This window comes from Rhizopus delemar, genomic scaffold (assembly GCF_000149305.1).
Source record: "Rhizopus delemar RA 99-880 supercont3.12 genomic scaffold, whole genome shotgun sequence".
Classification (NCBI taxonomy): Eukaryota; Fungi; Mucoromycota; class Mucoromycetes; order Mucorales; family Rhizopodaceae; genus Rhizopus; species Rhizopus delemar.
The window spans coordinates 1,422,541-1,445,483 of record NW_027137838.1 but is presented as its reverse complement, the minus strand read 5'-3'; the positions used below and the strand labels follow the sequence as shown (position 1 = coordinate 1,445,483).

Genomic DNA, 22,943 nt, shown 5'->3' with positions numbered 1-22,943 from the left:
TACCCCATTGATGTTATGGGTTCTCAGACCATTGGCGAGTGATCTGTTGTATATAGTGATTAACTCCTCCTTTAGTTGTGCTTCTGGCAACATGCTAAATGCATGGTGTCTATGATCTTTCAACTCAAACAACTTTTTCTTTATGAGTTTGTTTGTGGAGGTAAGTTTTGATTCACCTATGCGTAAAATTTGGAGAACAAGAGCATACATGGCTATTAAGTCAATGCTCTTGTAGGCATATGAGCTGATTATAAATGAAGCAGCGTTGTATATCACATTGTTACTTCGAAATGAGAGTGGGTTTGCCGGAGTAAACCCTTGCTCTTCAAATTTCTTGCTGTAGTAACCCCACTTGTTTACTGAATGTGACTTTAAGTACTGATTCATTATTCTATTCTTGAGGGTATATGGATTTTGTTGAATAGAAACAAAAATCATGCTGGTTGAGGACGTATTGAAGTTGGCGGTAATTGATTTAGGAAGATTATGTAATGAAGAGCCAAGGAAAGCAGTATAGAACCTTCCATCAACCGAGCCGAAGAAACCACTTGTCGCAACTAGTTCGACATACCCAAAGCGAATGGTTAGCTCAAAGTAATCCTTGCCATATTGTGACTTTCGTCGGATAAATGCAATAGGATTACTTTGATAACTAATAACTGACCTGTCGGCACAGTCATCGACTTTGAAGTTGTTGTGTATGAAAGGTGAAAAACTCGTTATAAAAAACCAGTGGTTAGCTAACACTACAACAGACTCAACAAATCGCGGACAATATTTTTTAACTAAGCATGTTGCCTCATCAGCGCTTAAGTCGTTGCTCTCTCTCATGAGAGTATCGTTCTGATGATTAAGCGCCAAATCCTGGTACTTAGTGGTTTCAAAAAACCTGTTTACTGAACAAGCAAGAATATGGTCAAGATTATTTTTCATAATCGCCTTACCCTTGCTGTTTTTATAATAATCAAGTTTTAAAGACCTTTTGATAATTTCCATCTGTCTTTCTATGTGCTCAGGAGTCTTCACTTTGTTTATATCAACTTCCTCTTCCTCTTCCTCTTCCTCTTCCTCTTCTTCTTCTTCCTCTTCTTCTTCCTCCTCTTCTTTTACATCCTCCTCTCTTTCTTCTAAATCTGCCTGTCCTTCTTCTAAATCTTCCTCTTCTTTATGTATTCCTGCTTCTTCAATATCTTCACCATATCTTTGGACTGTGATATTCGTCGCTTTCAAGAGATGTACAATATTTGCGAAAGCTTTTTGGTATCTAACAGGTACAATGAATTGAATCTTTTTGTTAGAGCAAGCAGCAATCAAACGAATCATAAAATCTGTGGTGCACATTTCTCTTTCCTCAAGTTTTACTGAGCTTAAATTTGACGCGTTTCTTAATACGAACTGAAGATAGTCAAAATCGTAGAATTGATTTCGAATGACTAAATATCGGCATTTGCATAGTTCCAAGGCGGTTATTCTTTTGTTAAGCTTGAATTCTTGGCTTGTGGGGACAGAACAAATCATCCAATTTTGCTTTGTGGTTGAAGCAAAAGAAAATTTAGAAGATTGGTTTGGTAACAAATTTAGGATGGTAAGAATTATGTTAGCTGGCAAATGTTCCATTTTAATCAAGTTAAGTGTATAGCTCTTTAAGGATAAAGGGAAATAAAGAAAGGAAGAATAAGGGGGTGAGAGAGGGCAGCAGTCAAAATAAAACAAAAGTATTGAGAGATATTGTACCACCATCACAAGTTATGTTAGTTATCTGCATAACAAAGAGAGTCAATGCTTACGACTTTATTAAGGAAAACAGTGGGGCTTAAAAGATAATCATGTGCGTATCCTCTTTTCTCTAGAGCTGACAGTATCTTTTTGCAGAGAGATACTAACCAAAGCGTTTGCAAAAATCTTTTACTATTGATTTTTATTTTTGAAAGTAAAGTAAAGGGGTATGGAAAATTCGTGAAAGTGAGCTTTTGCAAAGCCTCTGCTTGCAAACTGTTTATCAACCACGAGTTCTTTTTTAAAATGCTTTTCTATTTCTAGCTAATTATCGTTATTCGCAATTGATTCCACGAAAAGAAAAGGAGCTACCATTGTTATCCACTTTGCATATCCTTTCTCTTCCGACTCACTTGAAGGTTATCATCACACTCTTGTTATTGGCGAAACTTATTATTCAAAGAAAGTCTTGAAGTAACGAATGGTGTTGAATTTCTAGTATCAGTAATCAGCTGTACATGTAATCTCGATTACAACGTACATACAGCAAGCTCTATAATTTAAAGAGATTTACAAAGGGATTACTAGTTCGCTCTGTTATCCTTGTCGTTGTCAATAACATTGCTGCTCACCAAGAGAATCATAAGGTCTCAAGCAAAGCTTAATAATCACACATTCTGAGAAAACGTATTACTTGCATTTATAAAAAACCTTTATTTATAGCGTATACTAATGTAAAACAAAATCCTTTATTTATAGCTTATATTAATGTAAAAACAACAAAAACTTCATTTAGTTCTCAAAATAACTGATTAGTTATAATGATTAACAGGATTAACCACGAGAAGGTAGAAGTTTAACTAATCCCAAAAAAAAAAGTGAGGGGCATTTACTTTTACGTATTTGCAAAAACAACTGTGGTAAGTTATTTAAGTTCATGTAAAGGAGCGTTTGATATTGTCTCCCGACCCCTTTACCAATGTCCCTTTTGCAAGGTAACTTCAAGACCACATTACCAAGCTCAGACTACGCCATCCACTTTCCACGGGCCGCATTCCCACAGACTTACGGCAAATCGCTATGCAGAAGCTTCCAGCAGAGTGAAGAAGAAAAAAAAAAAAAAAGGAAAAAAAAATATTAAAAGGATTTAAAAGGATTTACGATTTTTGCCTACGTCACTTAACGTACCTAAACATAGAACCGGTGTATGAAATAGAGTGCAAATAGCAAAAACTGGATTATTGAGGCCAGTGAAGCGACATCTGTAGAGCATCTTCATAAGTTCATTCAACATTCCGTAAACCAATTTGACAACCGCTTAAATAAATGACTTATTTAGTCGCATTGCTATGCCTCCATTTTTTTTTTTTTTTTTTTTGACCAATTTGTTTTCAAAAAAAAAAAAAAAAAAAGGACCATTCGATTTCCTTTTCAAGATCAAATCGCATTATTTTCAGGAACGAATGTCCCATTAATTTGTCGTCTGTATGTATAAATTACATTATTACATTTGCAACAATGCTACATTCAATCCTAAAAAGAGTATTCTCCCAAAAAAGCGATCAAGTCTTATCTAAGATTCCACCACCTTTTTCAAAAAATTGTCCAAGTAACGATATATACAAAAAGGACAAGTTAAAAATAAAAATATCGTTGGTGAGAGGGGCCATGTAAAACTTAAAATCATGGAAGGATAAAAAAATCTTTATACTAAACTATACACAATAATGCATGGCTGCCTTACTGAATAGACTAAAGTGAGTTCTATTTTTTTTTTTTTGTATAGGCAGATGTAAATTAGACTTGTGTATAAATTGATGAACAATTTACATTTCTATTATCACGTTCAGATACATGTTCAAATCCGGTTAGTGTCATATATCCTTCCCTTACCCCCAAATACTTTCATGGAACACATACGATATAAAATAGCCTTATTAAAAAGAAAGAATGGAGAGAAAATACATGGGCTTCAAAAGAAAGTGCACCGCTCAATCATTCAAAAGCAAATGTTCCTTTCTATCAAGTTACAAATGTGTATATCAAAGAAAGTACCCTACTCTTTTTAGGATTCGTAAGGTTAGGTATCAATCAAGGTTGATGTAAGAAAAAAAAGAGGTTACATGAAACAGGAAACAAATACTATATGCGCTCTTTATCTTATTGGCTCACTATCATCCATACGGATCCGTTCAAAGAAAATAAAAAAGAACAGTTAATATAATATGACACATAGTTTATGATTTGAGAATGATAGCAGTGGAATAGGTTTCCTTTAACTTGAAATCGTAAAAGTAAAAGAAGGCTTATAAACAAGAAATTTTAGTGGATAAAAAGTAAAAGGTTTATTTAATGAAAAAAGAGGGATAAACAAATACAAATTAGGAACGCATATATTTTAAGCCATCAATTTCCTACATCTTATTCGTTTTCTCAAGCTATGGTTTACCAATGCTATCACTCAAATACTTCTTGATATACAAGCCATGATTTACATTTGCCTATTGTCTCTTTACTTTGACTAGTGCAGGAAGAAAAGCCGTCAACTCTGTCCTGCCATTGTCTTGCTTTTGTAAGTTGATCTACATCGAAGATAACTACTATCGCGTTGGTTGCAATCAATGACTTAACATTTAAGTTTCTTGTTTACCTAATTTGGCTGGTGCTTCAAGCTTATCATCATCATTGGCTTTATTTTTTCTTCAACTTCCTTGTGTCATGCTCATAAATATATCATTCGTAACACCTTCAAGCTCTTGAGGATAATGGTCTAGCCTTGTATTCATCCAAAGTTCCAACGGTAGTTTATTTTATAATATATGAAATGTTTTTATTAATATCCATCACGTTAGCTCAAGAAATGCTTGTGGCTTTCTCTTGTTCTTTCTCTTTCCCTCTGTCTCTGTATCTGTCGCCGCCATGTTACTTTCTGTAATAATCTTGAAATTGATTGTTTTATCAAATTTATCTCCTCTTGATATGCTTTGGTCTTTTTTTTTCTCCCTTTATTTTCTAAAAAAGAAAAAAAATCTCCTGTGGGTTACCAGAATGGACTGATGATCTGTTGGCTCACGTAAGCTCAGCCACTTGAAATGTGAATCCGATACAACCATGAGCATGTGCGTCTGCATACGGAAAGGAGTGTCTCCTCCGGAATAGAGGGGATCTTCTGCTGATCGTTTCAACGCAGACAGTGAATAGTCTTCAGTGAACAGAACTATTTCATAATTGTTGGACCATCCATTCCGCTGGCTTTTTTTTTTCTTCTTGAAGAGAAAGGAGAAAAAAAGATCCAAGTATATTTTTTTTTCTTGCTGGTGATACTCTTGTGAGGTAAGCTTTTTATTTACCTTATGAGATACTAATTCAAATATACTAACGCTTTGATACAGATATTTAATTCCATGATCGCTCCATGATGCCTCTGATCATCTTTAAGGAGTTGTTCTTGCTATGATCATGACTTGAATCAAGAGAATCAATGTGACGCCTTGTTCTTGCAAGTATCTTGTCTTGCTTGACATGCAATGAATAATCCATGTATGGCACTAGATCATATGCATGTAAATTGTTTCATCTTGCCTAATGCTTCTAATCTATCTATTTTATACAGTCTATTGACTTGGAATACTTTGCAAAACATGTAAGAGAAGATCAAAGAATAGATAATAGGCAGTAGACTTGGTTTTGCTCTACCTTTGAAGGTTTATATATGCTCATTGGATAACTAACTTCCACAGATTCCTCTATTCAACGATCGTTGTCGTTCTATTGGATCCTTTTTTTTTTTTTTTTTTTCACCTTCTTTGTTGACTACACCTGGTCCTAAAGTCATGGAACCTATATCTCCTAATGTAAGCTCAATAGTGGGATACTATCTCTAAATGAACATGCTTACCTTGGACTGACTATACACTCTATCAGTATAACCTATATGCTATTTAGCATCTAATACGTCAATAGCCTCTTCTTCTTATCCATTACAGTAAGCTATCATACAATATCCTCTTGGACCCTTCATGTTGTATTGACCAAGAGGATAATGTAGTAAGCATCAGTACACAGATATAGATGCTAATCATATTTTTATCATCTTGTAAGCTGTCTCTCTTTGTCCCATCAAGCTATAAGCTTGACAAAGTTTACTGGATATGATGATTAGTCAAAAAGAAAGAAAAAAGAATTCATATGAGAGAATCTATACAAGTGCATATTAAATTTGCATTGATAAGCCTGGTGATGTTTATAAGAAACAAAATGAAAAGGAAAGAAAGAACAAAGAGCAATGAATTATGATCGCTTTCCGCAATGCAGATGATGATAATGCATGTCGACGAGAAGGCTATCTTTATCTCGATGGACACTGACTAGTTTATTATGAGCCAAGTTAGAGTCGTCCCTTTTTGTTATGGACGAAATGGCATAGGACTACTGATTTATAAAAACATAATAGATCACCCAATTAAGTACAGCAACCACCCTTAATAGAAACAAAGGACACCAATCGATCGATTGACATCGATAGTCGTAATTTGAATGTAGATGATACATGTTTAATACAAAATAGATAGCATATCCCATTGATCAGAATGGGGATAATGTTATTTGGTATATAAATAAGCAAATAGTAGCATACATACAATTTGTAATTCTATAGCCATGCCTGTATAAGCAAAGAGGATTGATACCAACATTACTAGCTAGCTATGATGAACAATGTATTAAATAACTGGGTCATCAAAGCTAAAAAAAAAAAAAAGTTTATATTTGCTTATGTGAAATATAATATATTTATTTTTTAAAAGAAATACAAAAGTTACAGTGACAACTAGATCATGAACCGACTAACAAGCCAGCTTGCGTCGTCCACAATTCTGGTTCCCACCATTTCCGACTCCATTACTAAGGGATCTGAAGTTGGAAATACTTTTGTACTTCGACAGCCTCCACAAAAGCGGGATCTAATGAAATGTGTGAGTAAAGAAATGAGTATTGCGTTTTGGATCAAGCTTACCGTGTTCAATGCCACCCCTTGTTTCTTTTGTCAGAGGAAAGTACGTCAGAAGGTTCAGGAATCTTGCGATTGGATTGAAGAAGTTGGTCTCCTTCACGAGATTTTCCAACCGACAAGAGCACCTTACCCAAAAGACTTCCCTAGAAAGACGATTTTCATTAGATACTATGCTTACAAGACTATGCTTTTACTTACCTCTCCTCTGACGTCTCCGTGTCATTTTATTCTGGTATAGCAAATACAATACCACCTATTTCAGAAGAAATAGGTATGGTTATCGGGTATGTATCTGCTATAACCATTCGATTTGCGATATTATGGGTGGCGTAACGATCAACATTTCTTAAAAATTCACCGCCCAGGTTAAACCTACGTTTGAACCAGGCCGATGATTGAGATTGGATATTCTCTATGCAAATCATCAATTGCCAATTTAGCTTTTGAGAGGTATTTGGATACTTTACATTAAAATTGTTCACTTGATGCCAAATACATCTAGATATATGTGTTATGTTCTGGTAAAGTAATCTAAAGGTAGCAATAAAACCAAAAGAATACTTTTTGAGACTGAACTTTACTTAAGTCAATCTTAATTTTTAAAAAGAAACCATTACAAAGTCTACTCTTTATATTCTTCTATCAGTTGGCGAGTAAATGAGTAGTTATGAGCGTAGATCCAATAATTGACATGTTTGATTGAAGAATGATCACTGAATCGATTATGAAAATATTTAATTCGTTGTTTTTATAAATCTTATTGTTCTTTAACTGATCTGGGAGAATTGTCCCGTCTTCATTGAAAGGAAAGATATATTTATATGAAATGCCTCCAGTCAGATCAAAGTTGACTAGGTAACTGATCTATTACTATTCATTTATAGAAATGATGAGTAGTAAGGATCATGACTTATTTTTCATGTTTAATTTATAGAATGAATCTAATAGTGATAGTTTTATATAAAAAAAAGAAGAATATATTTTATTTAATAAAGATTTAAATTATTATCTTGTATCAATTTTAATATACTTCTTTTACTTGTGGCTATTCAATGTCCGTTACGGTCAGACACTGTTCTACAACATTATCTAGATCAAAATCTTCATCATCCCATACTGAGCTCTTTTACTTAGCGATCTTTATGAAAAATGTTGATTATATATCAGCGACATCCGTCATTATATAGTCTTCCTCTGAGCTCTGCTGAATCATTGTACCTATCTCGGCACCATTGAAATTTAGTGTATTGTTTCTAAGATAATCGAACTTACAGTATGGATTATTCTTCATTAAAATCCGCCCGAGCTTTCTCTTGCTCTTAAGGGTGTGATTGTCTGTGCTTATTTTTACAACCTTATCATGCACCCTTCTCATCCAAACACCAGTTTTGTTCTTCAAGACGTCCCTAAGCTCTGATTTCTTCTTAGCTTTCTGTAATCGACTTACTCTTTCTTCCGCATACGTATGATGAGCTAGAGACTGAATAACAATAAATTCAAGATAACGAAGTGGCTGGGGTTTAGTGTGATTATGCCATTTGACAACCTGATATTGTAGTAAAGTTTGTTGCCAGGATGGAGAAGTACAACCATTCAGAAAAATTGCCTCAGTCTTCGATAGATTAACTTTAGTATTGGGCACTTGACCGTATATGTGGAGATGGTATTGCACCCTCACAAAACCTTCAGGAGAGGAAAGAAAAACACATACGTCATCTGCATAAGAGAGTACTTTTAAATCAGATGGTGGAGGTATCTTTGAGGACAGCGGAGTGAAGGAAAAACCAAGGACGGAGTTACCTTGAATGATGTGCCGTAGGAATGGTTCTAAGGCAAGTTTAAAAAGTATTGGTGATAACGGATCACCTTGATATAGTCCACGACATTGATTAATTTCATTTGTAAAGTGAACATTAACGTTGATCCGGACCCTATTACCAAAGAAGAGCCCAATAAGAGAGTTTATCAAGACAGAAGGAAAACCTAATTTCAGTATGACAACTCGGAAATAAGAAGGATTTACTCGGCCGTATGCTTCCTCCTGATCCAAGAGGAGTGCAATGTCATTCCGATTACACCGTCGAGCATGTCCCATAACCATATTGAGGACCAGCCTATTTTCTGCAATAAAATGGTTTGGCATAAAACCTGTTTGACAACGATTGATGATGGGAGAGATCACTTGCCTCATTCTAGAATTAATGATCCGGGTGTAAATTTTGGCGTCACAGTTGATCAAAGATATGGGTCGCCAGTTTTGCAAGCTAGTTAAGTCACCCTTTTTTGCTAGTAATCGTATCTTCAATCCTTGCCAAGAAGTATGGAATGTGTGTGAATTGAGTGCTTGATTGTATACCTGTAATATCAGGAATTGCAAAGGGGGATACCGAAATAGTTGATATAGGAAACCATAGCCGAGTCCATCTTCCCCAGGGCTGCTGCTTTTATTTTCTACTAGAGCTGTCTTGTGAATAATTTTGTCATTGCATATCGGCTCCAAAAGGTGGTCTATATGATTGTCAGTCAATTGAGGCAAACCTTGAATGCCAGTAAGGTATTTTTTTTACTTGATGACCATCGATCAGGTCAGTGGTAAATAGAGACTGATAAAACTGTTGAGCAATGGGAAGCATCCGATCAATACACTCTACTGAATCTGTAGAATCATTTGGCCTTAAAGTGGTGATGCGTTCCTCGACAGTACGTTGGCGATAAAGATCTTCAAATACTTAAACGATGTTTCACCTGCTTCCTGCCAACGGACGTTGGCCTTTAGAGCAAGGATTTCCGAAAGCTCTTGTTGTAGTGACGCTATTTGCTGATCCAGAATAATTAAACGTTGTAAACGAACATCCGTAGGAGATTTGCTACACAAAAACCTATTCCGGTCGCTCTGTAGTTGTCGTATCATCCTTCTGCGCCAGTTGCTATAACCAATCGCAAAAGAACATGTCACTTTTTTAACTTGTCTTTTGACAAAGTCCCATTTCTTTTGAGTATTCCATCCAGAATGGATATTCAGTAGGATATGGTCTAGATGTTGTCGGTGGCATTGTTGATAAGCAGGCTTGCGAGCTAGAAGTGGGTTTCCCCACCACAAACCAGGACCCGAGGGTGAGGGATCAAGACAGCAGGTAGCCGAGAGCAATGAGTGATCAGTCCATGATGCATTCAGCCTATGTAGGTTGCTTTCAATAACTTGAGTACGAAATGCTTGATTGACAAAGATATGGTTAATTGTAGAGTAAGTAGCGTCATTCTTCCTAAAAGTAGGAAGGCCATGAAGATCATCAAGGCGTTATAGAAGTGATCTTCCAAGAAAGAAACCCACTGAATTGATGTCTGTGATGACAATTTAGGACGTAAGTAAGAGTAGTTGAAGTCCCCAGTAATAAAGAGACGATCAAAATTGATATCCAGATCTTGATTGTGTAATAAGTGAAGGACCTGGTCAAAGAACTGTTGGCGTTGTCGACCGGAAGTGGCGGGGACATATAGTACAAGCAGCCAGAAAGTCACAAAAGCATTGTAGGGATGCTTGACTTTTGTAAAGATCATACGATCGTTTTTGGGGGCCAAGTTATCAGAGAATATAAAGGAGGGACTGAAAGAGACAATACCACAGCGACGAATCCACAAAGAATAGCGAGCTTGAAATTGAGTATTGATTATAGAGAGCGTGTTATCTGAAACATGTGTTTCTTGAAATGTCATAATGTTAGATTTTAAGGAGCGTGAGTACCGTATAAATTTTGATTTTTTTTTTTTTTTTTTTTTGGATTATTGAACTTCACCAAACTGTGACAATTCAGTGAAGCAATATATTGTAATAAGCGTTGAGACTTATTACTCATATTATTTTATCATGTGATTGTTAGGCTCTTCATCCGTTTGAGTGATGGATGAGAAGGGATCCACGGAACACTCGGTAACCATGTTGTGTTTTTGAACGACTTGCACACTACCAGATGGTACATATATTGATTCTTTAGGCGGAATTGATTGAGATCGAGTGACCGGATGTTCATAAGGTTTTTGTGTAGCATGTACCCGATTACACTTGGGCCATGACCAGGGAGCCAGATACTCGTCTTAACAACTGCTAATCTTTTTTTATTAATTGTATCAGGTTTATTTGTTGAAAGAGTTGTTGTCGCAGAAAGTAAGAGTGATTTACAGTTTTTGGTCACCACCTGTGCCCAAAGTCTCTTAGTTGAAGAGGATGTAGACGATATTGCCTTAGGTGTCCATTCTGATCGAAATTATTGTTGTCGGAAAGGACTATGTGAATCTAACATAAACCAATCCGAATAATAATACCTTTGCTCTCTTCGCTGTTCATGCATTTTAGGTCCATCATCTACTTGTGATATGTCCTTCCTTGGCTTCATGATTTTTAGATTCATCAGCTCCTGAAGCTTCTTTCTTCCTTCAGCCGCTAATACATCAGCATCTTGAGCTCTTTTCATCAGCATCTTGAGCTCTTTTCATCAGCAAATCCCTTTTAAGTTGAGTTTCAAGCGCCTTCGCAGCTGACTTGTGTTGGGCTTCACTCTCATTGATGGAAGTCTTATGCTGTGTATATACAGCCGTATGCGTTATGGGTGCCGACTGCTCATCGATAGCTTTATACCCATTGATTATTTCACTAAATGTCTTGCCATCCTTTTTAGCATCTACAAGGAAAACAGATTTTCTTTGAGCAGGATATGACGAAAGCTCTATCAAGGTAGGTTCAAATAAGTGTTAACATATCATATAATTTAAGAATAGTCATCCTTACCCAAGAAGACACGAGCTCTGCTTTCATAATGCTTAAGACCAAATAGGAGCGTGGGTTCTTTCGATGATATGTCCATTCTGATACCATAATGCTTCGCCTCTTTAAGGCACTGACCCAAGCTGTCATAACATAATACTTTGCGAACATATTCAGCTTCTACACCAGCAGTCCTTGCCATATAACCCACGCTCATGGACTTTAAAGCACCTTTGCGTACTTCAGGGGAATGTGTTTCCAGAAGACATGCCATCAGAAATGATGTGTGTGGGTCAGCAACCAACTTGAAGAATGAGGCATAATTATTTTGACTTCCAAAGGCTTTTTCTTCTTTATTACATCTAGACGATGTCTCCTCAATTTCATCGTTTTGCTGTGCCATGGCATGGAACTTCAAAGCTTGTTTGACATGGGGGTGCTTGAATATGTGAGCAGATTGTGAATAAATCTGTCGGGCAACATCTTTGTCCCTAATGTGTGTGATGATATCATAAGCTCTGAACTCAGCTTCATTTGGAGTCTCAATGCCCTGTCCACGCAAGTCTTCATAGAACTCCATTAAACTTAGCAAAACTATGGATTTGTTGGTAAGCTTAGGGCCTATATATTTTGCTAAAGCAGAAATTGATTACCTTTTCTAAGTTGTTCAGCCTCTTGCTGTTCACTAAACTTGCTTTCATCCAAACCACACATTTCATGCAAACATAAGATATGGAACCGAGCAATACGCTCATACACTTTGACAGCTGTAACATCACGAATGTTCTGAAGGGTAAAGTACTGAAGGATGGATCTAGTGCGATCACGAATAAACGCATGGCACTTTTCTAATGGGCAAGTAGACATGACTACTTCAACCATGTAATCCAAAGTGGACTATTACAGCCAAGTGAGTAAAGTAGAAGAGAGAAAGAGAGAGAAAAAGAAGAAAAAAAAAAAATAGGGGATTCTTACTATTAAAGCCTCTGGGGATCGTACATCAGCAGAAAGTGGTTGATAGTTACCAGCTGCTGATCGTCTGTATGCCTTAACTGCTTTGCTTCTATTAAGGTTATCATTTTCATCCATCGCCATTCTATCAACATTGTTTTGGATTTCTCTTTCAATCATCTCAAACTCAGGACATTTCGTTTCGCATGTGCCGCGGAAATTGATAGCGTCTTCTAAACGGAATGCAGGGCATTAGGAACAGGAATAAGGCCGTCCTTGATAGCTTGTTCCCTTTCAACAACACGATTCTTATTCATCTATATAATATCTCAGTATTCAAGCTATTCCTGAGCTGATGTTAAGTCAAGTGTATTTACCTGTGCATATATTTCACTTTTGGAAGTGGTACCAAAGCGAGCTGCTCTGTCTGCAGCTGTAACTGTTTGTGCTTAGTTCTTGTTTTGCACTTGGCTTCTGTTCTGTACTTGGTTCTTGCTTTGTGACTGTAAAGGCCTATACTATACGTTAGTTTTGTTGTGATATAGATGATAAAGATGAGAAATATACCCTTCGCTGGGTTGAGAAATGTTCGTATGTCCTCTATTTTCAAAATGCTTGCGACCTCTACCAAGACCACTGTTACTTGAAAGATTGCCATTGTCATTTTAGGGTTTGGGTGTAAATTGTCTTAATGCAAGTTATTTTTTTTTAGGCTGAGCAAAGTTTCTTTGTCCCTTATTACTATTGAAGCTTAGACAACTTTTATTAAAACCGCTTATGACTGGAGTATCTTGGTTACCATTCTGTTGCTCAAGTGTTGATTGTCTTGATACGAATGGTTGATGACTTTGACTCTCATCAGGTTGAGCATACTATCTTTGTGCATTGACATTGTTTGATAAGGCTCCAAATCCTCTGTCAGGACCACCAGTGTTCAAGGAAGCGTGACCGTCATATTCATTTTTAATTACTGGCTCAATTGAATCAACAACATTGCTATTTCTTGAGAATTCTCTACATTCTCTACCAAGGCTTAATGTGCCTTGTGCGCATAATTCGGTGCTTCTGTATACTTGATTGTAGTGGTCACGACCTCTGCTTGCACCTCTACCCACACCAGTAAAGCCATCGTGTTGATGCATTGCGTTAGGAGTTTGTGAGGAATTATATTCACGAGTGATGCCTTATGAAATCACCTCATCAAATGCTTTGAGGTCAACTGGCTTATATTTACGTTTTGGTAAGTTAGCAAACACGGTTTGCATCATTTTAATTTATTCAATAAGCATGATATATTAAAGAAATGAGGAAAAAAAGTAGGAAAAAAAAGGATAAAAAATATAAATAAAATTCAAGCTGTTTATGCTCCCAAAATACATGTCAAAAGCTTTCCCGCCAAGTACCACATATAACAACAATCATGCAAAAAGCTATTGTTTATACCTCATTTTGTACCTCGGGAATCAAAATCAAGAGCTACGTTTTAAATTTGGAAAAAGTGGAAGAAGTGGAAAAAGAAAGAGGGGAGAAAAGAGAAGGAGAGAAAAATGAGAGAAAGAGAAAGAGGAGAGAAAACTATGAATATGGGCTTATTACATAACAAAAAAAAAAGATTAGCAAATAACTTTCTTTTGTTTTTCTCAACTGTAATACCTCCAAGAATGAACAATAAGGGTTTATAAGTTAAGCTTGGATCTGAATGATATTGATCTGTTTCATAATTGTATGAAGCGTTGTATTATACATCATATCTACTTTTATTACGAATATAAAGATGTATCTTAAATAATCCTCTTCTTTAATCATGTGTTTTTCTTTTTCTTTTTTTTTGTTTACTCATTAACAATTCCAAGTCCCGGTTACACATGAAAGGAACAGTAATTAAGGGAATGACGTCCCATCCTTTTATTTGCTCATCTCTTTCATATGAAGTTGTCATGATTCCAAACACCTACAGTCAACCAATCAACCAGGCTGTATTCCTTGCTACTATTCCCTTTCGCAATTCAAAGCTATTTCTTATTTCGTATAAGCAGTTTCATGTTTCTTTTATGTCATTTACTTTTATAAAAGATGGTAAAGGTAAAAGAGAAAGAGAGGGAGAGAAATGTAAAGGATCGACCTCTGTGTGTAACTTGCTATGTAAAAAAAGAAGATTTTTATTAGAGAAAATAAACAAAGCAATCGGTGAATATAATCCTGAAGACTATTTGATTAGTATTGACAATCATTCTATTATAGTTGATTCTCTTGACGTATATTAATAGGCTTTATATATAAAAAAAAGTAGATTTTGTATAGTTTATTGTTTAGCAAGCTTTACACAAAAATGGGATTTGTTGTATCATCCTCTTGACGCTAAACGAAAAGGAAAAGGAAACAAAAACAGAAGCAAGTTTAATTTGTGCATTATCAATGAATGATTCCAACAAGTATATTTCAAAAGAAAAAGAAAAAAATAAGGTGGTCTTTACCCTTTTTGCTTATAGCTAACAACCCCTGTAATGATTCTATTGAAGAGTATGTCATGATTTTAAAAGAATAAAATAAAGCCAGGCTACCTATAGGAAAAGACCCAGAGTTCTTTTGAAAGCATACAGCACAAAAAGATATACTGTTCAACATCCTAATGAATACTGATGGCGTCTTTCTCTACTCTCTACACCTGCCTTATTGAATGCTAGGTGAGGATTCATCTTAACTCATGTACTATATTGTCTTTTGAAGTATTACGGATAGCTTGCAACCAAAAGTAGATGATCTAAGTGTAAGATGATTGTTTATTTATTAATAATAAGCAAAAGAAAAATAATGGAAAGGATTACTGTCCAAGATAACCAACAAGGCCAATAAATAATGTTTTTTGTGAGCAAAGCAGTCCATTGAATGATCCTCATCTTGTTTTTGACTACTATTTTCCCAATCAACATCCAATAATATCTCACTGGGGATTTAGTGTGTATAATTTATGGATATTTATTAAAGAGAGAAAATGGATTGCTTTATTATTCTGGTAAGAAATATAGGCTTGTCTGGTTCTGAAAAGCAACTCATTTGAATCATGTACGTCACAACTTGGTAACCATCTTTTGAAAGTGGATGGCTGTCTCAGATTCATTACTAGTATACAATCATTTGATCTTTCTCATATATAACATAAAGAAGTTGTTTTGTATGTTACTAAGCTATGCTTAGCAACCTTTGTTTTTGCTTACAGAGTCTATCTAGTATAAAGGGGTAAATAAATAAGAAGATGTGATAATAAAAAAAAGGGATATTTAGATTACATAAAGTCATACTTCTCATAGGAATAAAAGAGCCCCAAAAAAGATTGATAAACCTCTCTCTATCTCTCTGTTAGGAAAGGTCTATGCTACTTTTTGTCGGATCATTACTTTTCCTATTTGACTTTTTTTTTTCATTCATCACAATCAACAAAAAGGATGCTTTCCTTTATATTTTATATCTTAAAGACGTTGCTCATTCCTTTGAAATGAAGGTAACTAATGTTTGCTTCCTTTCTAGAAATCCCGTTTTTTCTCTACCTGCACAGGAAAAGCCTACAATTTGGCAAGTTCATCATAAAAATACATGCTTTTATATTGTTAGCTGCTAAAGTCATTGCAGATTGACTATGATGAGTTTTGCTTCTCTTTATCTTCTTTGGTGTGCATCTTTTTTTTTCTTTCTTTTTGACTAATCATCATATCCAGTAAACTTTGTCAAGTTTATAGCTTGATGGGACAAAGAGAGACAGCTTACAAGATGATAAAAATATGATTAGCATCTATATCTGTGTACTGATGCTTACTACATTATCCTCTTGGTCAATACAACATGAAGGGTCCAAGAGGATATTGTATGATAGCTTACTGTAATGGATAAGAAGAAGAGGCTATTGACGTATTAGATGCTAAATAGCATATAGGTTATACTGATAGAGTGTATAGTCAGTCCAAGGTAAGCATGTTCATTTAGAGATAGTATCCCACTATTGAGCTTACATTAGGAGATATAGGTTCCATGACTTTAGGACCAGGTGTAGTCAACAAAGAAGGTGAAAAAAAAAAAAAAAAAAAAGGATCCAATAGAACTACAACGATCGTTGAATAGAGGAATCTGTGGAAGTTAGTTATCCAATGAGCATATATAAACCTTCAAAGGTAGAGCAAAACCAAGTCTACTGCCTATTATCTATTCTTTGATCTTCTCTTACATGTTTTGCAAAGTATTCCAAGTCAATAGACTGTATAAAATAGATTAGAAACATTAGGCAAGATGAAAGAATTTACAATCATATGATCTAGTGCCATACATGGATTATTCATTGCATGTCAAGCAAGACAAGATACTTGCAAGAACAAGGCGTCACATTGATTCTCTTGATTCAAGTCATGATCATAGCAAGAACAACTCGTTAAATGTGATCAGAAGCAACATGAAGTGATCATGGAATTAAATATCTGTATCAAAGCGTTAGTATATCTATATTAGTGTCTCATAACATAATTTAAATAAAAAGCTTACCACACAAGAGTATCACCAGCAATATACATATACATATATACTTGGATCTTTTTTTCTCCTTTCTCTTCAAGAAGAAAAAAAAAAGCCAGCGGAATGGATGGTCCAACAATTATGAAATAGTTCTGTTCACTGAAGACTATTCACTGTCTGCGTTGAAACGATCAGCAGAAGATCCCCTCTATTCCGGAGGAGACACTCCTTTCCGTATGCAGACGCACATGCTCATGGTTGTATCGGATTCACATTTCAAGTGGCTGAGCTTACGTGAGCCAACAGATCATCAGTCCATTCTGGTAACCCACAGGAGATTTTTTTTCTTTTTTAGAAAATAAAGGGAGAAAAAAAAAGACCAAAGCATATCAAGAGGAGATAAATTTGATAAAACAATCAATTTCAAGATTATTACAGAAAGTAACATGGCGGCGACAGATACAGAGACAGAGGGAAAGAGAAAGAACAAGAGAAAGCCACAAGCATTTCTTGAGCTAACGTGATGGATATTAATAAAAACATTTCATATATTATAAAATAAACTACCGTTGGAACTTTGGATGAATACAAGGCTAGACCATTATCCTCAAGAGCTTGAAGGTGTTACGAATGATATATTTATGAGCATGACACAAGGAAGTTGAAGAAAAAATAAAGCCAATGATGATGATAAGCTTGAAGCACCAGCCAAATTAGGTAAACAAGAAACTTAAATGTTAAGTCATTGATTGCAACCAACGCGATAGTAGTTATCTTCGATGTAGATCAACTTACAAAAGCAAGACAATGGCAGGACAGAGTTGACGGCTTTTCTTCCTGCACTAGTCAAAGTAAAGAGACAATAGGCAAATGTAAATCATGGCTTGTATATCAAGAAGTATTTGAGTGATAGCATTGGTAAACCATAGCTTGAGAAAACGAATAAGATGTAGGAAATTGATGGCTTAAAATATATGCGTTCCTAATTTGTATTTGTTTATCCCTCTTTTTTCATTAAATAAACCTTTTACTTTTTATCCACTAAAATTTCTTGTTTATAAGCCTTCTTTTACTTTTACGATTTCAAGTTAAAGGAAACCTATTCCACTGCTATCATTCTCAAATCATAAACTATGTGTCATATTATATTAACTGTTCTTTTTTATTTTCTTTGAACGGATCCGTATGGATGATAGTGAGCCAATAAGATAAAGAGCGCATATAGTATTTGTTTCCTGTTTCATGTAACCTCTTTTTTTTCTTACATCAACCTTGATTGATACCTAACCTTACGAATCCTAAAAAGAGTAGGGTACTTTCTTTGATATACACATTTGTAACTTGATAGAAAGGAACATTTGCTTTTGAATGATTGAGCGGTGCACTTTCTTTTGAAGCCCATGTATTTTCTCTCCATTCTTTCTTTTTAATAAGGCTATTTTATATCGTATGTGTTCCATGAAAGTATTTGGGGGTAAGGGAAGGATATATGACACTAACCGGATTTGAACATGTATCTGAACGTGATAATAGAAATGTAAATTGTTCATCAATTTATACACAAGTCTAATTTACATCTGCCTATACAAAAAAAAAAAAATAGAACTCACTTTAGTCTATTCAGTAAGGCAGCCATGCATTATTGTGTATAGTTTAGTATAAAGATTTTTTTATCCTTCCATGATTTTAAGTTTTACATGGCCCCTCTCACCAACGATATTTTTATTTTTAACTTGTCCTTTTTGTATATATCGTTACTTGGACAATTTTTTGAAAAAGGTGGTGGAATCTTAGATAAGACTTGATCGCTTTTTTGGGAGAATACTCTTTTTAGGATTGAATGTAGCATTGTTGCAAATGTAATAATGTAATTTATACATACAGACGACAAATTAATGGGACATTCGTTCCTGAAAATAATGCGATTTGATCTTGAAAAGGAAATCGAATGGTCCTTTTTTTTTTTTTTTTTTTGAAAACAAATTGGTCAAAAAAAAAAAAAAAAAAAATGGAGGCATAGCAATGCGACTAAATAAGTCATTTATTTAAGCGGTTGTCAAATTGGTTTACGGAATGTTGAATGAACTTATGAAGATGCTCTACAGATGTCGCTTCACTGGCCTCAATAATCCAGTTTTTGCTATTTGCACTCTATTTCATACACCGGTTCTATGTTTAGGTACGTTAAGTGACGTAGGCAAAAATCGTAAATCCTTTTAAATCCTTTTAATATTTTTTTTTCCTTTTTTTTTTTTTTTCTTCTTCACTCTGCTGGAAGCTTCTGCATAGCGATTTGCCGTAAGTCTGTGGGAATGCGGCCCGTGGAAAGTGGATGGCGTAGTCTGAGCTTGGTAATGTGGTCTTGAAGTTACCTTGCAAAAGGGACATTGGTAAAGGGGTCGGGAGACAATATCAAACGCTCCTTTACATGAACTTAAATAACTTACCACAGTTGTTTTTGCAAATACGTAAAAGTAAATGCCCCTCACTTTTTTTTTTGGGATTAGTTAAACTTCTACCTTCTCGTGGTTAATCCTGTTAATCATTATAACTAATCAGTTATTTTGAGAACTAAATGAAGTTTTTGTTGTTTTTACATTAATATAAGCTATAAATAAAGGATTTTGTTTTACATTAGTATACGCTATAAATAAAGGTTTTTTATAAATGCAAGTAATACGTTTTCTCAGAATGTGTGATTATTAAGCTTTGCTTGAGACCTTATGATTCTCTTGGTGAGCAGCAATGTTATTGACAACGACAAGGATAACAGAGCGAACTAGTAATCCCTTTGTAAATCTCTTTAAATTATAGAGCTTGCTGTATGTACGTTGTAATCGAGATTACATGTACAGCTGATTACTGATACTAGAAATTCAACACCATTCGTTACTTCAAGACTTTCTTTGAATAATAAGTTTCGCCAATAACAAGAGTGTGATGATAACCTTCAAGTGAGTCGGAAGAGAAAGGATATGCAAAGTGGATAACAATGGTAGCTCCTTTTCTTTTCGTGGAATCAATTGCGAATAACGATAATTAGCTAGAAATAGAAAAGCATTTTAAAAAAGAACTCGTGGTTGATAAACAGTTTGCAAGCAGAGGCTTTGCAAAAGCTCACTTTCACGAATTTTCCATACCCCTTTACTTTACTTTCAAAAATAAAAATCAATAGTAAAAGATTTTTGCAAACGCTTTGGTTAGTATCTCTCTGCAAAAAGATACTGTCAGCTCTAGAGAAAAGAGGATACGCACATGATTATCTTTTAAGCCCCACTGTTTTCCTTAATAAAGTCGTAAGCATTGACTCTCTTTGTTATGCAGATAACTAACATAACTTGTGATGGTGGTACAATATCTCTCAATACTTTTGTTTTATTTTGACTGCTGCCCTCTCTCACCCCCTTATTCTTCCTTTCTTTATTTCCCTTTATCCTTAAAGAGCTATACACTTAACTTGATTAAAATGGAACATTTGCCAGCTAACATAATTCTTACCATCCTAAATTTGTTACCAAACCAATCTTCTAAATTTTCTTTTGCTTCAACCACAAAGCAAAATTGGATGATTTGTTCTGTCCCCACAAGCCAAGAATTCAAGCTTAACAAAAGAATAACCGCCTTGGAACTATGCAAATGCCGATATTTAGTCATTCGAAATCAATTCTACGATTTTGACTATCTTCAGTTCGTATTAAGAAACGCGTCAAATTTAAGCTCAGTAAAACTTGAGGAAAGAGAAATGTGCACCACAGATTTTATGATTCGTTTGATTGCTGCTTGCTCTAACAAAAAGATTCAATTCATTGTACCTGTTAGATACCAAAAAGCTTTCGCAAATATTGTACATCTCTTGAAAGCGACGAATATCACAGTCCAAAGATATGGTGAAGATATTGAAGAAGCAGGAATACATAAAGAAGAGGAAGATTTAGAAGAAGGACAGGCAGATTTAGAAGAAAGAGAGGAGGATGTAAAAGAAGAGGAGGAAGAAGAAGAGGAAGAAGAAGAAGAGGAAGAGGAAGAGGAAGAGGAAGAGGAAGTTGATATAAACAAAGTGAAGACTCCTGAGCACATAGAAAGACAGATGGAAATTATCAAAAGGTCTTTAAAACTTGATTATTATAAAAACAGCAAGGGTAAGGCGATTATGAAAAATAATCTTGACCATATTCTTGCTTGTTCAGTAAACAGGTTTTTTGAAACCACTAAGTACCAGGATTTGGCGCTTAATCATCAGAACGATACTCTCATGAGAGAGAGCAACGACTTAAGCGCTGATGAGGCAACATGCTTAGTTAAAAAATATTGTCCGCGATTTGTTGAGTCTGTTGTAGTGTTAGCTAACCACTGGTTTTTTATAACGAGTTTTTCACCTTTCATACACAACAACTTCAAAGTCGATGACTGTGCCGACAGGTCAGTTATTAGTTATCAAAGTAATCCTATTGCATTTATCCGACGAAAGTCACAATATGGCAAGGATTACTTTGAGCTAACCATTCGCTTTGGGTATGTCGAACTAGTTGCGACAAGTGGTTTCTTCGGCTCGGTTGATGGAAGGTTCTATACTGCTTTCCTTGGCTCTTCATTACATAATCTTCCTAAATCAATTACCGCCAACTTCAATACGTCCTCAACCAGCATGATTTTTGTTTCTATTCAACAAAATCCATATACCCTCAAGAATAGAATAATGAATCAGTACTTAAAGTCACATTCAGTAAACAAGTGGGGTTACTACAGCAAGAAATTTGAAGAGCAAGGGTTTACTCCGGCAAACCCACTCTCATTTCGAAGTAACAATGTGATATACAACGCTGCTTCATTTATAATCAGCTCATATGCCTACAAGAGCATTGACTTAATAGCCATGTATGCTCTTGTTCTCCAAATTTTACGCATAGGTGAATCAAAACTTACCTCCACAAACAAACTCATAAAGAAAAAGTTGTTTGAGTTGAAAGATCATAGACACCATGCATTTAGCATGTTGCCAGAAGCACAACTAAAGGAGGAGTTAATCACTATATACAACAGATCACTCGCCAATGGTCTGAGAACCCATAACATCAATGGGGTAAAAAAACAAAATGAGAAGTATATGCTCAAAGTTGATCAATTCAATGAAAATGAATAAAAGCATATTACAATAATTAGTATAATTTATTTTATAACAGTTCATTTCAAAGTATAACTATTCACGATAAAGATAAACAAAAATACAACAATCATCATGCATGTAATCGTTTCGATAAACTGCACGCTTTGGAAACTGGTACTTAAATATGGTAGCCTATTGTCTTCAAGAAAAAGACTGATGCAATAAAAAGGCCCATTTACTTACCACCATCGTTCTGTAAACATGCCATTTATTTTTTTATATGATTTCATCTATGACTAAACAAAAATAGACCTGCTGGAAGACAGTCTCTCTCGATTTTAGAGAAAGCAGCCATTTAGAGAACCGTTGGAGATGCTCTTAATTACATCATGAGCATAATCACTGACATATACAAAAGCTTTCAAATGCTCGAAGTGAAAGGCAATAGAAATTTCCTTCATGTGAAGGATACCCAGAACTGGGATTTCTACAATCATTTCACCTCAACACATACTAATATGAACAAGATTAAAAGTTTCGACCTTATAAAGACAGATTATTCGAGCGATCTTCTTTGGATCGCCCTGTTTGATGTTCCAAGCGAAGTTAAGGAACATGCTCTAAGGCTAAAGAAAGATGTTGTAAAGTACTGTCATTTAAATCGACCCTTAATTTACCAGCAGAAACAAAATTACTGTATAGACTAACAAAACAATGATAAAGACAAAAAAAAAAAAAAAAAAAAAAAAAAAAAAGAAAAAGGCAAAAAGGACATTAAAAAGTGTAGATAATAACTAAGGAATTGTTATCTACAGTAACGACGGCATAATTGGAAGATACGTAAGAATAATAATGTAATTAGACTGTGGTTAGTTTTCACTATATACAGAAAGTTAACAATTACT

General features: G+C 35.1%; 6 protein-coding genes across 6 annotated transcripts; 1 reads left to right on the top strand and 5 right to left on the bottom strand.

Moving 5' to 3' along the window:
• Positions 1-940: 940 nt before the first annotated feature.
• RO3G_13805 (uncharacterized protein) lies at positions 941-1,341 on the bottom strand (the record flags this gene model as incomplete). Its single annotated transcript, XM_067668389.1, has 2 exons — positions 941-949; positions 1,027-1,341. The coding sequence occupies 2 exons, from the start codon at positions 1,339-1,341 to the stop codon at positions 941-943; spliced, it is 324 nt and encodes a 107-aa protein (XP_067524490.1).
• Positions 1,342-6,437: 5,096 nt separating this feature from the next.
• RO3G_13804 (uncharacterized protein) lies at positions 6,438-6,950 on the bottom strand (the record flags this gene model as incomplete). The annotated part of the gene is made up of 4 exons (XM_067668388.1): positions 6,438-6,459; positions 6,620-6,677; positions 6,731-6,870; positions 6,922-6,950. 4 exons carry the CDS (start codon positions 6,948-6,950, stop codon positions 6,438-6,440), a joined length of 249 nt encoding a protein of 82 aa, XP_067524489.1.
• Positions 6,951-9,898: 2,948 nt separating this feature from the next.
• On the bottom strand, positions 9,899-10,441 carry RO3G_13803 (uncharacterized protein; the record flags this gene model as incomplete). The annotated part of the gene is made up of 1 exon (XM_067668387.1): positions 9,899-10,441. The coding sequence occupies one exon, from the start codon at positions 10,439-10,441 to the stop codon at positions 9,899-9,901; it is 543 nt and encodes a 180-aa protein (XP_067524488.1).
• Positions 10,442-11,490: 1,049 nt separating this feature from the next.
• RO3G_13802 (uncharacterized protein) lies at positions 11,491-12,617 on the bottom strand (the record flags this gene model as incomplete). The annotated part of the gene is made up of 3 exons (XM_067668386.1): positions 11,491-12,080; positions 12,140-12,383; positions 12,462-12,617. 3 exons carry the CDS (start codon positions 12,615-12,617, stop codon positions 11,491-11,493), a joined length of 990 nt encoding a protein of 329 aa, XP_067524487.1.
• A 692-nt stretch (positions 12,618-13,309) lies between these two features.
• On the bottom strand, positions 13,310-13,579 carry RO3G_13801 (uncharacterized protein; the record flags this gene model as incomplete). The annotated part of the gene is made up of 1 exon (XM_067668385.1): positions 13,310-13,579. The coding sequence occupies one exon, from the start codon at positions 13,577-13,579 to the stop codon at positions 13,310-13,312; it is 270 nt and encodes an 89-aa protein (XP_067524486.1).
• Positions 13,580-20,676: 7,097 nt separating this feature from the next.
• On the top strand, positions 20,677-21,077 carry RO3G_13800 (uncharacterized protein; the record flags this gene model as incomplete). The annotated part of the gene is made up of 2 exons (XM_067668384.1): positions 20,677-20,991; positions 21,069-21,077. 2 exons carry the CDS (start codon positions 20,677-20,679, stop codon positions 21,075-21,077), a joined length of 324 nt encoding a protein of 107 aa, XP_067524485.1.
• Between the last annotated feature and the right edge of the window lie 1,866 nt (positions 21,078-22,943).